This window comes from Phacochoerus africanus, chromosome 4 (genome assembly GCF_016906955.1).
Source record: "Phacochoerus africanus isolate WHEZ1 chromosome 4, ROS_Pafr_v1, whole genome shotgun sequence".
Classification (NCBI taxonomy): domain Eukaryota; kingdom Metazoa; phylum Chordata; class Mammalia; order Artiodactyla; family Suidae; genus Phacochoerus; species Phacochoerus africanus.
Window position 1 is genome coordinate 96,184,656 of NC_062547.1, and position 14,507 is coordinate 96,199,162.

General features: G+C 38.1%; 1 protein-coding gene across 23 annotated transcripts in view; it reads right to left on the minus strand.

Annotated features, from left to right (window-relative positions):
* Nucleotides 1-4,771: 4,771 nt before the first annotated feature.
* Nucleotides 4,772-14,507, minus strand: part of MEF2C (myocyte enhancer factor 2C) — a 172,930-nt gene continuing 163,194 nt past the window's right edge. For 18 of the 23 annotated variants that reach the window (XM_047778266.1, XM_047778251.1, XM_047778267.1 and 15 more), the window contains one exon: nt 4,772-9,494. In XM_047778266.1, coding sequence (XP_047634222.1) covers nt 9,173-9,494 — 322 coding nt within the window. In that variant the 3' untranslated portion in view covers nt 4,772-9,172. The remainder of the gene's footprint in view (nt 9,495-14,507) is intronic. The other 5 variants (XM_047778274.1, XM_047778271.1, XM_047778270.1 and 2 more) reach the window with 1 other exon arrangement.

Genomic DNA, 14,507 nt, shown 5'->3' on the forward strand with positions numbered 1-14,507 from the left:
CGTGTGGGGCAAGCATGTAGGCATTTACTGATTAGGCTCTATGATTGAGAGGGAAGGTCAGTCAAGTGAGTAGAGTATAGGTGAAGCAGGGGGGACTGGTGGAGCAGGGGAGGTACAGAGAGCAAGAGATCAGCCATCGTGAGTGGCCTGATTCCATAACTGCATAGTATTCCATTGTGTTGATGTACCACGATTTATTTAAACATTCTCTTAAGATGGGCACTTTCCCAGTATTTTAATCATTAATATTATACATATAAACTTTTGCATACAAACAGCTTTGCATTTATGAGCAGGTCTCTTGTAAAGAGAAACAAGTATACCATATCCAGTATTTATGGAACACTTGAAGGTGGTTATTAACTTCCTGTAATAACTGCTTACAGAACAATTTCATATTTAGTACTACTACTGGGAAGTTTGGGGATGAATACCTGCAAAACTTTGCTTTTTCCATAGATAGGGTGTATGCTTTTGGCTTCAGCAAAGTGATATACCAAATTGTCTCTGGGGAAAGAGTATGATTTTGCCAAGAAATAAAGCACATTGTCATCATGATAGAAGAAATCAGAACTCTGTTGACTTGTTTTTATTATTATTTTACAGAGAATGGCAGCATGTACTCCCCCCCCCCCTTTTTTTTGGTAGCATGTATTTTGAGTAACTTTCAGGGCCACTGAGGATCCTGATCCTGATCAGTAATTAGCACCTATAAAGGTCTTAATTGGGCCTCAGAGAACCCTGTGAGTTAGTCCTAAGTGAGAAAATCAACGTTTAGAGAGAATAAATTACTTGACCAATGCTACTTAGCTCATGAGGAGCAAAGCTGATCTGATTTTCAACCTGGAGACTAGATGACCTCTGGAAAAACTGCATCCAGTGTCACTGAGCAGGTGAAATAAGATAATAAGGGTTAACTCCATGGCAGAGAAGGTTATAATGAGTCTTGCCCTCCCTCACACACAGCTTCAGCTCCTGTTTCTTCAGATCACCTTGCCATTGCAACCTTCCAGGCAGTGGTGCTTTCTTTGTAGACAGGAGGAAACCAACACAGACCTTGCATTTCGGCTGTGGAGTGTTTGGGTAAAGTACTTTCTTAACAACTTCTGTTCAGTGTGGAATTGCCCCACTGGTAGTTCATGTTTCCCCACTTTCAGCCTGACCCGTGTGCCAGTTATTGGATTCAAAGGGGATTATCCTCTCTGTTTGGCCTAGAGCAGAGATTGGCTACTAGAGATAGGTACTTCAGGGCCAGAATTTCTTCAAGTGTGAGTTGATCAGACTGGGGGTGTGATGGAGCGATACATCACACCAGCAAGGCCGCTGCTAAAGCCAGAAACCATTTTAGGCCCAGAAACTTCAGGAACATTTTCCTACCTGTTTTCCTAACAGTAACTCTCTGGCAAAAGTCCCTGAGGAAAGAGGCTGTGCCTGGAAGAGGAGAGGTTAAAGGAATAGTTTCATTTTTGGTGATGGAAATATTTGCTCTCTGGAAATAGGTCTCTAGTGGGAATTCAGGGGAGACACACAGTGAGGGAGTGAACTTGACTTTCTTCTTTCATCCTTAGATCTTGCTTAGAAGTCTGTCTATAAGGATATGTATAGGAGAGATACTGTAAAAATATGCAAACAAAATGGAAAAGGACTTTCTTAATTCAGAAATGGAAAAACTCAGGTGCTCTGTTTTGGGATGTTTTCCTTCAACATATTCAGCGACTCTTTTTAATCCAGTCCCAAACACCATTGAAATAAAAGAACCACATCCAAATTGGACCGATGGGGCACAAAATGTACTTCTCTAGGCTTTGGTTAGGATGGTTCATGTCTGTGCTCTGCTCCCTGAGGTCTCCACCAGCCCATAAACACTCTCAGTTCCCACCTGGCTTTTTAATACCTTTTCCCTTGATTCTTGACCCTGCTAGCCCTTCATGCCCCAATCTCTTCTTTTAAACACAATCATAAAAGATTAGTTCATACTTGCTGCCTGAAATTTCACACCTGTTTGACAACATTTTGTGGTCTCTCCTCTCTTCCACACCTTATTGAGCTAATTCTCCATCTTCCTCATCTGGGACTCTGTTGAAAGCTGCTGCTCCCCCCCCCCCCCCCCCCCCCGCCCCCGCCGAAACCTCTCCTTTCCTTGACGCCACCCTTTGGTTTTCCTTCTGTTTGACTCCTTCTGGATTTCTTTCCTCCTCTGCATGTCTGCCCTCTGCAACATTCCCTTCCAGGCCCACTTCTCTCCCCTCCCTTCTCCTTCTCCTTGACAAGCTCATTCAGGGCTATGGCAAGGTGTCACTATTACCTCCCTGTTGGTAACATCCAAAACTTTACCTTCAGGTGAACTAGTAGCCTGAAATCAAGTCTGTATTTACACATTTTTTTCTTTTTCTTCTTGGATAGAACTCCAATTCCACAGGCTGAAAAATGAAGGAACTACCTTCCCAATGAAGCAGGCCATCTCCATATCCAATCTAGACGTTACTGTGATCCTAATCATTTAAGCTTGAAACTATAAACAACTCCTTTTCTATCATCACTCCTACCAGAAACCTCATGGTTTGCTGTTCTTTGACAAGTCTTCCTCTTGGAACCTTTCACTTACTTCCTTAAACCTCAGAACTCTCCAATTATAATTATATAATCAGGCCCCCACCAACTCTCCCAGTTTTGTCCTGAACTGCTCCTGTTGGGGACTTCCCGGCCTCTGTACTCAGAAAGTAACGGAGAGACTGAACAAAGAGACAGACCACTCCAGATGGGTGGGTGCCTGGTTTAATGAGCAAGGGAACTTGCATAGAAGGTTTGTCTTGGGCTGCAAGATGAATGGATCTCTGTACCTGCCCACCAGAATCTTAGAAGTTTATATGGAGTCCTTAACAGGGTTTAGTCACTTATACTGCCCAGATGATTTCAATGCCACCTTGTTCTCTCGAGGTTGTACTCTTGGAAACAGCTCCCATTGTGGGCAGTGGGCAGAATGGACATTCCAAGGACAGAAGAGGAAGTGAGGGATCCTAGGTCTAATGCTCAGGGCACCTGGCAGTCACGTCCTCTCCATGACCTCCTCCAACACCTACACATGCTGTACTTTAAACAGGATGGTGTGACCATTCCTGCACATATGTCTTGCTTGCTTTCCGATCCCTGTGCCTTAGTATCTATTATTTCTTCCTTGTAGGTTGCTCTCATCCAAGAATGGATTCATCATTTGTTGGGCTGAGTGCAAAGTGAAAAATGTCCTTTTTCAAAGAGAAGAGAAAAAGTCCTCTAAAGGCATTAAAATTCAAGATTTCCACTTTTTTTTTTCTATTAATTGTCTCCATTCACATGCATGTTCCACTGTCCTACTGGACTTCACTTTCAAAACACAAGCTCAAGGGTAAGATCATCAAAAAGGTGAGAGTAGAACAAGAAACTAAGTGCAGGGCCACGTGTCAAGCCTACATGTCAGCCCTGTCCTCATCCCTCTGGGCCTTTCTCCTGCCTATCCATCTCTAAAGGCAAGTCAAAGGTGGCTTCTGCTGGGCAGATAAACGGAGCGCGCATGCTCAGGGCTTCTACTGTGTTCCAAAGATGGTCAAAGCGGTTCCTTCCCAGCCCTCTGCAGAAGTCTCTGAGAATGCGTCCTGCTTCCTATTAGTCTTTTAATTTCCTATTTTTTTTTGTCTTTTGTCTTTTTGTTGTTGTTGTTGTTGCTATTTCTTGGGCCGCTCCCTCGGCATATGGAGGTTCCCAGGCTAGGGGTTGAATCGGAGCTGTAGCCACCGGCCTACGCCAGAGCCACAGCAACTCGGGATCCGAGCCGTGTCTGCAACCTACACCACAGCTCACGGCAACGCCAGATCGTTAGCCCACTGAGCAAGGGCAGGGACCGAACCCTCAACCTCATGGTTCCTAGTCGGATTCGTTAACCACTGTGCCACGACGGGAACTCCTAATTTCCTATTAAGTTAGAACTTTCTTAAGAGCAAGGGCTACATCGTCATTCATCTTAGAATCTACCACAGGAGCTACACATAATAATTGCTTAATAAATGTTTGCTGAAAGTGAATAGAGAGAACAAAGAAAAAAGCACTGCTATCTTGAAGCCACAGGCATTTTTTTTTTTTTTTTCATCAAAGCAAGAATCACTGCTAATGCAAATGTCCAGGTCTCCAGTTGGCTGATCAGTGCCTCCTTGATTTCCTTTTCAATTCCTAAATTAGTGTCTATGTTGATCTAAGGGCATTTTTAGAATTATAATTAAATTTTGGTAGTGGATATATTTTGTACTTTCTAAAAATGGATGAATTCACTCATTTTCTCAAATACTTAGATAGAAGCCTATGTTTTCAACCTCTCTGGTTAAAGGAAGTATTTTGATGAAGCAAAAAAAAAAAAAAAAAAACATCTGGAAGTGCTTTCTACACATTTTAGTTTAAAAAATCCTAAACATGGGAATGACTTGCACAATGACTTTTGGAAAATTCTGTGTAATTAAGCAAGTTATTAAAGATCTTCAGGGAACTGCGTTGATGAGGAAGTTGAATCACCCAATAATATCTTTGAATTTCCCACCCTGGCTGGATCCATGTATCACTCCAAGAGCAGGGACCAAATTCATACCTCCCTCCCCTCAAAACATGCCTATCCCTCTTTTTGAATATTTTGAATTGACAATGAGGAGGCTCACGTGCGCTTGTAGGAAAAGCTGCCTTTAAAAAAAACAAGATAAAGTGGAATAAATGGTAAAACATTAATTAAAAAAAATGCACCACGGACACTGCATCACTAAGAAAGCCAGTAACTTTACTGAATTGTCTGCAAAATACAAATTATACCTTATTTCCAGCAGGAGAAACTTTTGAAAATTCCCCACTTTTATTCACTACAGACAGCTGAATTAAGTCCCTTGAGATACACAGATGTGGTTTAACTTAGTTATAACATCTTGTCATCTAGTGGCGACAAAGTCCAGCTTATGCCGCTGTGAGCCTCTATTTGAATATTTGTTGCAAATGCTTGTATGCCCTCATTTACAAGCTATTTTAATTACTGTCATTTAATGGAAACAAGTCCCCAAAAAAGAAAAAGAAGAAAAATGGCAGAGCAAACCATCTGAAGCAATCCAAGTCCTATGCCTCCAGTGACCCAGCGCTGCTTCGCTCGGAGAGAACACTGGCACTGCATTCAAACCACCACAGAATCCGTCTCTTAGCTGACCTCTCTGAATTCAACTGAGGTATGGATCAATTTGAGGTATGAACAGGGAAGGCAAAATGCAATACCCGATGATGAAAATAACCAAAATGGACAAATTTAATGTAGAAGATATGTGGCTTGGATTGCTCCACATCTTTGGTTAAAACATATTAAGAAAAGCCTTTAATTACATCTGTAGTCTGAAGCATTCTAACAGACAACAGTATTCCATCAGTCTTCAAAAGATCTGTAGTGGCAGGAAATTAACGCCATAGAAGTGACGACATCACAGCAGATGGCACAAATGGGAACAGATGAAGTATGCCATGCTGAGGCAACAGCCCTTACTGAGGGTTCAAGTGGCTGCTTCTTTAAAAAAAAAAAAAATTTTTTTTTTAAAGAAAGAAATACAAAGCTTTTACTCTCTCGAAAAAACACAAGGATAAAGGGGGCAAAAAATGCTATCTCTAAGTTAAAAGATGGTATGTAAGAAAAATAAATACATAAAAGTGTGAGAGGGCAGATATTCCTTTTAAAACCGTGTTGGAATTTCTTTAAGGTTTTCACTTTAATTAACCTTAAAATGATTGGAGGATGATAGGTATTTTTATATTTATCATTACAAAATGTTAAATTCCACCTTTGGGAAAAAAATAAGCCATTTTACTAAAAAACACAATTTTAAAAAAGGTTGAAATGAACAGCCTTCTACACACCAATGCATACAATATACAGGTTGTGCAGCTTGAGTATACTGGATCAGTGTTACCAGTATTTAAGCTTAATATTACCAAAAAATCTTTTAAAATAGGATTAGATATAACAATACTTGTAAGCTGTGTAAAATGCCACTTAGGGTACTTTTACTTGCAGTGAAGAAGGTTGCCTAAAATGTTACTCTAGGATGGGTTATGTAAAATAATACTCCCTCAGGGCTCTGCCCTAAACTCCTGAATACAAAGGATTTACTGTGATAAAAACCCAAAACCATACTAACTTTGCAAATACAATAAACGGTAAATTACAGTTAAAGTATAAGGGTAAAGCTAGACAGCAATTGTTTACAGAAAGTGACTCATCACAATCAAAATTGTGCTTCTTCTCATTAGATCATCTTTAAAAAATTCTCAGATCATCCCTCTGCTTTCTTGCCACCACTTCATATGAATTCAGTAGTGGGAACAAAGATGACTGGCATCCATTTTCAAGTGATTCTGTTCTTTTCCATATTCTTATAAAACTATTGTCAGAATTGCTATAAATAGCCAAGGCTTCTGCTGGTACTTTAGCTTACTTTATCTTCAGCATTAGAAATTCACTTTTTCTTTGTTGCTGAGGCAAACTGCAGGTAAAAAATTAATATGGCTATTTTTTCATATTTTCACATAATGACCCTTTCCCACCCATTGGTAAGTTTCTTCTGATATTGATAAAGTGTTTTGAAATGACATAGAACAATTGTGACATGTTTGCATATTTTATACACACCAAGTTATTAAGGATGGGTTGTAAGAATGGGATCAACTCTATGGTGAGGAAAATGATTTCTTCCTTTTTCCCCCCAAGGTGTGAATGTGTATGTGTGTTTTGGGGGATGATTTTCTGTTTTTCCTCTGCATAAATGTTTTTCTTTCGTGTTCCATGGATACCTTGAGTAGTGGGATATATGAAATGGTTGACAGTTTTTTTTTTAAAAGATTTGATTTAGTATATAAAACGCTAGTACAAGGCAGGCTAGCATCCTATGCGGATACAACCAAAGGTGCATTGTCATCTAATTGTGGATTTCAGAGTTATTTTTCAAGTTAAGAAAAATATAGCCTAGTTAGTAAGGTCTCTTGGCTTTTGCCACCCAGCGGCAGCCTTTTACAATGTGAAACACATAGCAGACTACGCAAGAGAAAGAAAAAAAATGCCTAAGAAATGTCCAACACATGATAAAGCAGTGTCGATCTTACTGTCTGTCTTCTTTGCTGTGTACGTCAATGTGTATGATTGGAGATGAATCGACAGATCTTCACATTCCAAGAGAAGGAAAATCATTCCTAGACTGAAATCTCTTTTAAGCAATATATATCAACTTTTTTTTATGGCACTCATTTTTTTAAAGGGTCTGAAAACTAATCCCTTATAGACGAATATTAGACAAGTCATCACTGTTTCTTGAAAAATTAAAAAAAAAAGGGACATAGAGAGGTTCTTTAATGGGATTTCTTGAAATGGCTATTAAATCTCTTTATTGAAGAAAAAAAAATAGACGACATACATGCTTTATGCAGAAGTGACATTTGGGGGTCCTGACACACCGGGATTGTTCAACAGTCCTATATTGCTGACAAGATTGTTGAGGGTCAGTTAAAATAATTAAAAACGGATGATGAAGCAACTATCCCTTTACCTGTTTCCTTCTTATCTAGCACCCAGTCTTTCACATTTTTCTTCTGTGGGAATTTATAACTCATACATCAAGTAAACTCCATATCACTTGTTTCTAGGGCTATGCTGGCAGGACCTGTGCCCCAACTGAGCTTTCTATTCTGGGCATATTTCTTGAAAGCATTTTCAAATTCTAGGCTGAAAACCAACCAGATAATTTAGGATATGGGCAAGTTTAGGGTATGCACTTACTGAATTCCAAGATGCCTGGTGAAATGGTGAGATCAGAAAGGGGCCCTGCATTTGGTAAAAATGCAAAAACAAAAAATAGCATGAAAGAAACTAATTAGTATATACAATGGATGTCAGTTGACCCAATGGATTGCTAATGGATTAAAAACAATTTAGGGTGTTGCAATGTGATATGTTCTAATCCCACAGGTTATCCTTTTGACAGCTGACCTTTAACTTATAAAATGTATGCAGAGTAAAAGAAAACAGAAAGAAAATAGTTACTCAAATGTGCAACTGCACAAATATACCCCCCTCCCGCTATTAAGATAACAAAACTTCTGCTATTACCATAATATTATATATATTAGAAAGCTATACACAAGCATGTTAATTTCACAGATTTTTTAAAAGATTCTTAATATTTTATATAATTAGAAATACACATTTCAAAAACAAAACTTCTACAAAGAGAAAACAGTTATCTTGGTTAGCAAAGCATGGAGTTCTTCATGGCTTAGGGTAGTGCTTTCTATACAAAAAGTCCCTTTTGGTTTTTTACAGGACTGTTTAAAATATTAGCGAAGCTATCAAGGGGGAAAAAAACACATTTTGGCTTAAGTAAACTACAAAAAGCCACAAATGCTTTGCAAACTCTGTCTTACCTTTTATATGAAAATAAGCAAAATGTAATGTACATATTTTTATATTTTTATTTAATAAGAGATGCAGACCCAGATTTATTTATTTATTTAATTAAATACGTTAGCCCTCAAACTCCACATTTTTAAAAATAGGTATGGTCCTCTTTCAATGGTCGTCGATCCTTTTTCATGAGTGCCATACGCCAATGATGTGCCTGCAGGTTTGTGAGCGTTCTTGGGGTGGGTGTTAGGTGACCTGGCGTGTTCCTAACATTTAACCGTGGCCACCCTTTGCCGGGTCTGTCCAAAACATCTATACACTTTTCTATATGTTGCATAACAGCTGCTCTCTCTTTCAGTAAAGATCTGCCGCTTTTGGCAAATGTTTCCTTTTGTCTATTTACATGTAAATAACGTTGAACCTGCAACATGACACTATCTATTGTAACATACATTTTGCAAAGGAGCACAACAGTGAAAAGAAGTTAGCCTTAAAATCTATTTTGTACAAGTGTTCTGTTGTACAACTCAAGTGCTAAGCTTATCTCAGCATTTCTGTTTATCTTTATACTGTTATCACTGAGGCAATTTAAAAGTACTTTTACAAAACAGAGTACCTGACTTTTTTTTTCCACACACAGCACATATAATGCATATCGACCCCCCTTCCCCATTAAGGTATAGCACACACACACACTGCAAGAAAAAAAAAAAAAACTATTAAGTAATAATCTGATCATGTTGCCCATCCTTCAGAGAGTCGCATGCGCTTGACTGAGGGACTTTCCCTTTCGTCCGGCGAAGGTCTGGTGAGTCCAATGGGGGAGTGGAATTCGTTCCGGTGATCCTCTCGGTCGCTGCCGTCGTAGGAACTGCTACAGCTGCTCAAGCTGTCAACAGGAGATCTCCCCGCCTCGTGGCGCGTGTGTTGTGGGTATCTCGAAGGGGTGGTGGTACGGTCTCTAGGAGGAGAAACAGGTTCTGACTTGATGTTGAGGCTTTGAGTAGAAGGCAGGGAGAGATTTGAACTCTGAGATAAATGAGTGCTAGTGCAAGCTCTGTAGGAGGAAAGGAAACCCAGTTACAGATGGAGGAGGCCTGGAGCCCCCAGGAACTCACAATTACATAAAACAGCAGCGTAAAGATTTGCATCACACCAGAGCCTGCCCAGGATGAGGGGAGCGTGCCTGAAAGCACCTGGGCATCGCCTTCTTAGAGCGACTGGGATGCCTTTGTTGCTTTGCCCGGTACTAATTACAGCACTGAACTGGTCCAGGCCTCGTGAATCATACCTCTAGTCTCTCATAGACTCCCTGAATATATAGGTTATCAGTTCAAGAAGATTTTAACAAAATACGCTGGAAAAAGCATTGTCTGTGTCCACGGAATTTATCCCTAAACTAGTTCCGAAATATGACTGGAGACTTAACGATACAAGCTTAGCTTCTGAGTTAGACCTCTTTGATTTACTAATGTTTGTGTTTGTGTATTATTGTAGAGAGCTTATTATGGATACAGATGTTTCCCTTGACTTAATCATAAAGCACATGGACATTAAGTTGCACAGTCTTCAGAGAAAGTGAAGAGACTTCAAACTTCAAATAAAAAAATCCATAAAATGGTGCATATAATCATAACTGGTGAGAAGCTTGGGAGGGGGAAAGAAGCAGTGGGAAATTTTAGGTACTGGCTTAAAAATACTTAGACTTCCTATTATACTAAAACCAATAAATAATTTGACCTTCTTCATCCTTTCTCAATTACATGGGATGAAACTGCTGTCTCTTCCCCACAATTTCCTCAATATTACTATTGCTAGTCTCTCCCTTCTGCAGTACTAAGGAGACCATGCCTCTAATTCAACACTCTCATTAGTTGATGAATCTGGATTTTCCTAAAGAACGGTTGCTGTAAAGAAGGATCTAATGGGATTTTATTGTGTTTATAACCCTTAATCCTTATTTATTCCAGGGCAGTATAACTTGCCCTTCTTCCAAAAAGTGGGACAATTTAGATACTTGAAATTCTGGAGGGAAAAGCATTACGCTCTAGGAGTAGATTAGCAATCATAATGACTTGGATCAGGATAAACCCTAGTAACATTGGTGACATCAATTTCAAGATGTTTGCACTCTTCTTACATTCTGAGTGCCCTGACATCCCTGGCTAGAGTCAGGGTTACCTGCCCGTTTTTTCAAAGGAGAACAGAAACCTCTTTTACTGAGGAGAGTCACAGTAAAGAATAATCCATACAGACACACCCATTTTAAACAAAGGGAAGCAAGCCAATCTATTCATATATGTGATTATTTAACTTTCCAATGGAGAAAATTAGGTGGTATTAAAAATGTCATTGTGACCAGTGAGAAAATGACTATATATTTCAGAGGAAAAAGTGGAGTAACTTGGGGCTGGGATTTGGGGAGATGCATTCAGGCTCAAGATGTATAGAGATACTAAATTAGTCAGTTTATCCTTGAGTGATGTTTTATACAAAAGCACCACCTACTGGCAAAGAATTACTTTCCTTCTCTTATTAATGGATGAGCTAATGTCGAGAATAAAATAAAGGAGAATTATTTGTTTTCCTAACAAGCCTTTCTTTCTCTGGCTTTTATGATCTTATGAAATCAAAGCAGTCTTAGCATTTATATCAAGACACTACACTGAGTGTACATAATTTTCAATCAAGTGATTATATTTTTTGCTATTTGTTTTTATTTTACATTCTATATTAGTACACTAATTTTCTAAGACTTTTAATTAAATAGTCTTTAAATCAAGAAGACATTGAAATCGGGGGAAACACCTATATTTCAAAAGGATCCATAATGGTGGACTATTTTATCTTGGTTCAGAGTTACTTAATGATTCATTTTGATGTCAGAAAATCATCTTTTGATTCTGGAAGAAACAATTTTCTTGGCTCTGGATGAGAAAGACTATTTTACTGAAATTTAATTAAATGCTTCTGCTATGAATCACACGACTGTTTAATAATGAATGTCAGTTAGGAGTCTGAAAATAAAGTGGCATATCAATAAATACTTTTGTATGCCCTTTGACATTCAGATTGTGTCTCCACAGTCAGGGTAACGTGGAAAAGTAGAAAAAACATTTGGTGAGTTGAACTAGTATAAGCAGTTAATCTGGATAAATTGAGCAAAAAATAATATAATAAAAATGCTGTTCTTTATGAAAGCTTTTGGAAGGTGCATTATGCACTTACTCACTATCTTTCCCAATGTCAGCTGGCTTGTATGAACTTTGCTATATCTCTTCCCATAAAAGATATAACACTTATTGTTTATCCTTTCCTATAAACAAAAAGGCTAGTCCCTAAGATAAGATAAACTTAGTTGCATTTCATTTGACACTGAAAGCATTTATGAAGCATTTTGAGTAGTTCTGGGGACACTAATCCACACTAATGAATTGTAAATGATAGCTTAGATTCAGCTTCATTATGCTCTGCTACAGGATGCTAAATAGAACGAAGTTTAATTGGACAGTCTCCATTATCAAAGAAGTATTTTCTTGAAAAGAAAAAGCAGCATTAAAAATCACTTAGCTGTATATATGCTAGATATAAGCAAGTTGGTCTACTTGTTCTTGGGAACAAAATTTTTATAGCCACATATAACCGTGAGATATTTCCTATGTGTGGGTGATAAGGAGGTGGGTGGGGAGACAGAAGCCAGATACGCAAGTTCCCATAGGAAGCCCTGCTGCAGGCTTCCATCTACTACACACGCCTTCCTTCCAGCTGGGAAAACACCTACCTTCCCTATATTGTTCAGAAATGGAACATGACTGGAGAGTTTTATTCAAATCTCTTAGACTATCAAACTATATTTAACCTAACGTTCTAAAAACCGTCTTTACTTAGAGTCATCTCTCAGTATGTACTGAATACCCACATCAACAAGGATGATGATAGAAATGCTTCTATAAACTAGGTTGCCTTTTTTTTTTTTTTTTTAGGTGGTGGGAGAAAAATAGCAAAAAAATTTGGAGGTCATCTTCTCAAATATTAGTATTCCAATGACTTTTGCTAACACTCCATGGCAAATTCCTTCTGCTTGTCTTCTCTGCCCCCTAAATCAAGTCAGTTTATGTTGTTTATCTAACTCAGTTAGATAAAATCAGACACTAGATAGTGTTAGCAGTCTAGTGTTGAAAATTTAAGGGTGTTTCTATGAACAAATTACAAAGAGCTCTTCCAAAGCCTTTTATTTTTGAGAAAGAATGGTGACCCTCTTGGGCCACCTGGAATGTATACTTATATTAAACAGCTCAAAGATACCTTACTCTGCTTTGGACACTGTATCTACCTGAAAGGATGTGAATCCACCACAGAAGCATATGGGACTACTCTGGCCTGAAAAAATAACAACTGAAAAAACCTGATTTACATTGTAAGGAAGCTAGCTCATATAATTTATTTTGCATAAATATTATCACTTGGGATTTTCTTTTTAAGTTTAAGATTTAATTGTATGAGCATAGGCTAGTCCATTTGAAGGAATCTCTTTTTGAAAACTACTGTACGTGCATTTGTGTGTACGGTATGTGTGTAAAAGAGACAGGGAGAGAGAGAGGAAGGAAGGAAGGAAAGAAGGAAGGCAGGCAGGCAGGCAGGCAAAAAGGAAGGCAGGTAGGCAGAAAGGCAGGCCAAAATTAGTAGGACTGGAAGGGGTATCTATTTGAGGGCTAAGGGAAGTAATTAAGTGCCATAAAAACTCATAGACTAAATTCAGAGTCAAATCATACACCATGAGAACTGGTGTTGAAAGAAACTAGAACTAAACAAAATGCTTCATCCTGGGCTGTTGTAATTCCAAGGCTGCCACTTCTTTGTCATTTACTCAAGTCTAAAGGCAGCCAAGAGTTAGATCCTTCTCATGTGATAGAAGAGAATTAAGAATTTTTGGTATAGTTAAAATACATAAATACATGTATTTTCTATGAAAAAATGCAAATTATTAGGTGCTACTGAAAACAAAGAAAGCCATATTCAGGGAAAATAATAATGGCTTTTGATAATGATGATTTTTAAGGAAATCTAGTCCTGTAATGGATAAATTTTGTGAAAAACAAGCAGTAAACAGCTACCTTTATTTTTGACAAAAAGTACAAACACTGGACCCACTGCTGACCCACAGAAGTACAGTGTCACATGTATGTACTTTTAAATTGCCTGGTTGGTGCAATGTACTTAGAATTACCTGAAAAAGTTATTGCAATAAGTATCTGTTTGGATAGTTAACATTTCTGGGAAAAATTAAACATTATTCTAAAAAGAAATTTTGTTGCTGATCCCTGTGTAATATATCTCCAAAGTTAATCTTTCAAGAAAGCAGAGCAACAGTGTCAAGTGAACTTATTTTATTATCTACATAGGAGTTAGATTTTCGACAATAGTGATTAGTGAGTAAAAGGCACATAAGCAAATAGAGAATGGATGAAGACTCCATAACCAGAGCACTGATCTATGTGAAATCAATTCCTTGAGAAGGCTAGTGGGGCTGGAGGGGGGTAAGAGAGAAGTTGTGATATCAATCAGTGATTTGTATTCTAATCAGTATTTTATTCTCATTATCTCCTTAAAACATGAACACAGAATTAGCTAACTATTCTAACCAAGTGGCTCAGAAGAAAAGTAAAAGTGGGGTAGGTATATAGAATGTTTCTGAAATATAAAAATGGGTTATTTTAAAATATTTTATATCTTCCTAGTATTTTCTTTTGAAGATTAATGGAAATTTTGGAGTTATTAGTTAAACTGAAAGCCAAGTCTTTGGTTCATGTTTTAACTTAAAAGAAACTATTTGTTCTACAAGTAGTGTTATTTGTGAATTCGAGGGTTTTAAAGATTTGACTGTTTCCATTGATAAATGGCAGGAGATATTTCTATAATAAAGACGTATCTCAAAAGTACCACAAGGGGGCAGAAAGACACATCGTCTGACTTCAGAAAACATCAAAAATTATTTGTATACCCAAATTCAGGTAATTACTGTATGTCTGTACAGATAAATATATTTTTATTCATATAATATCTATGGATA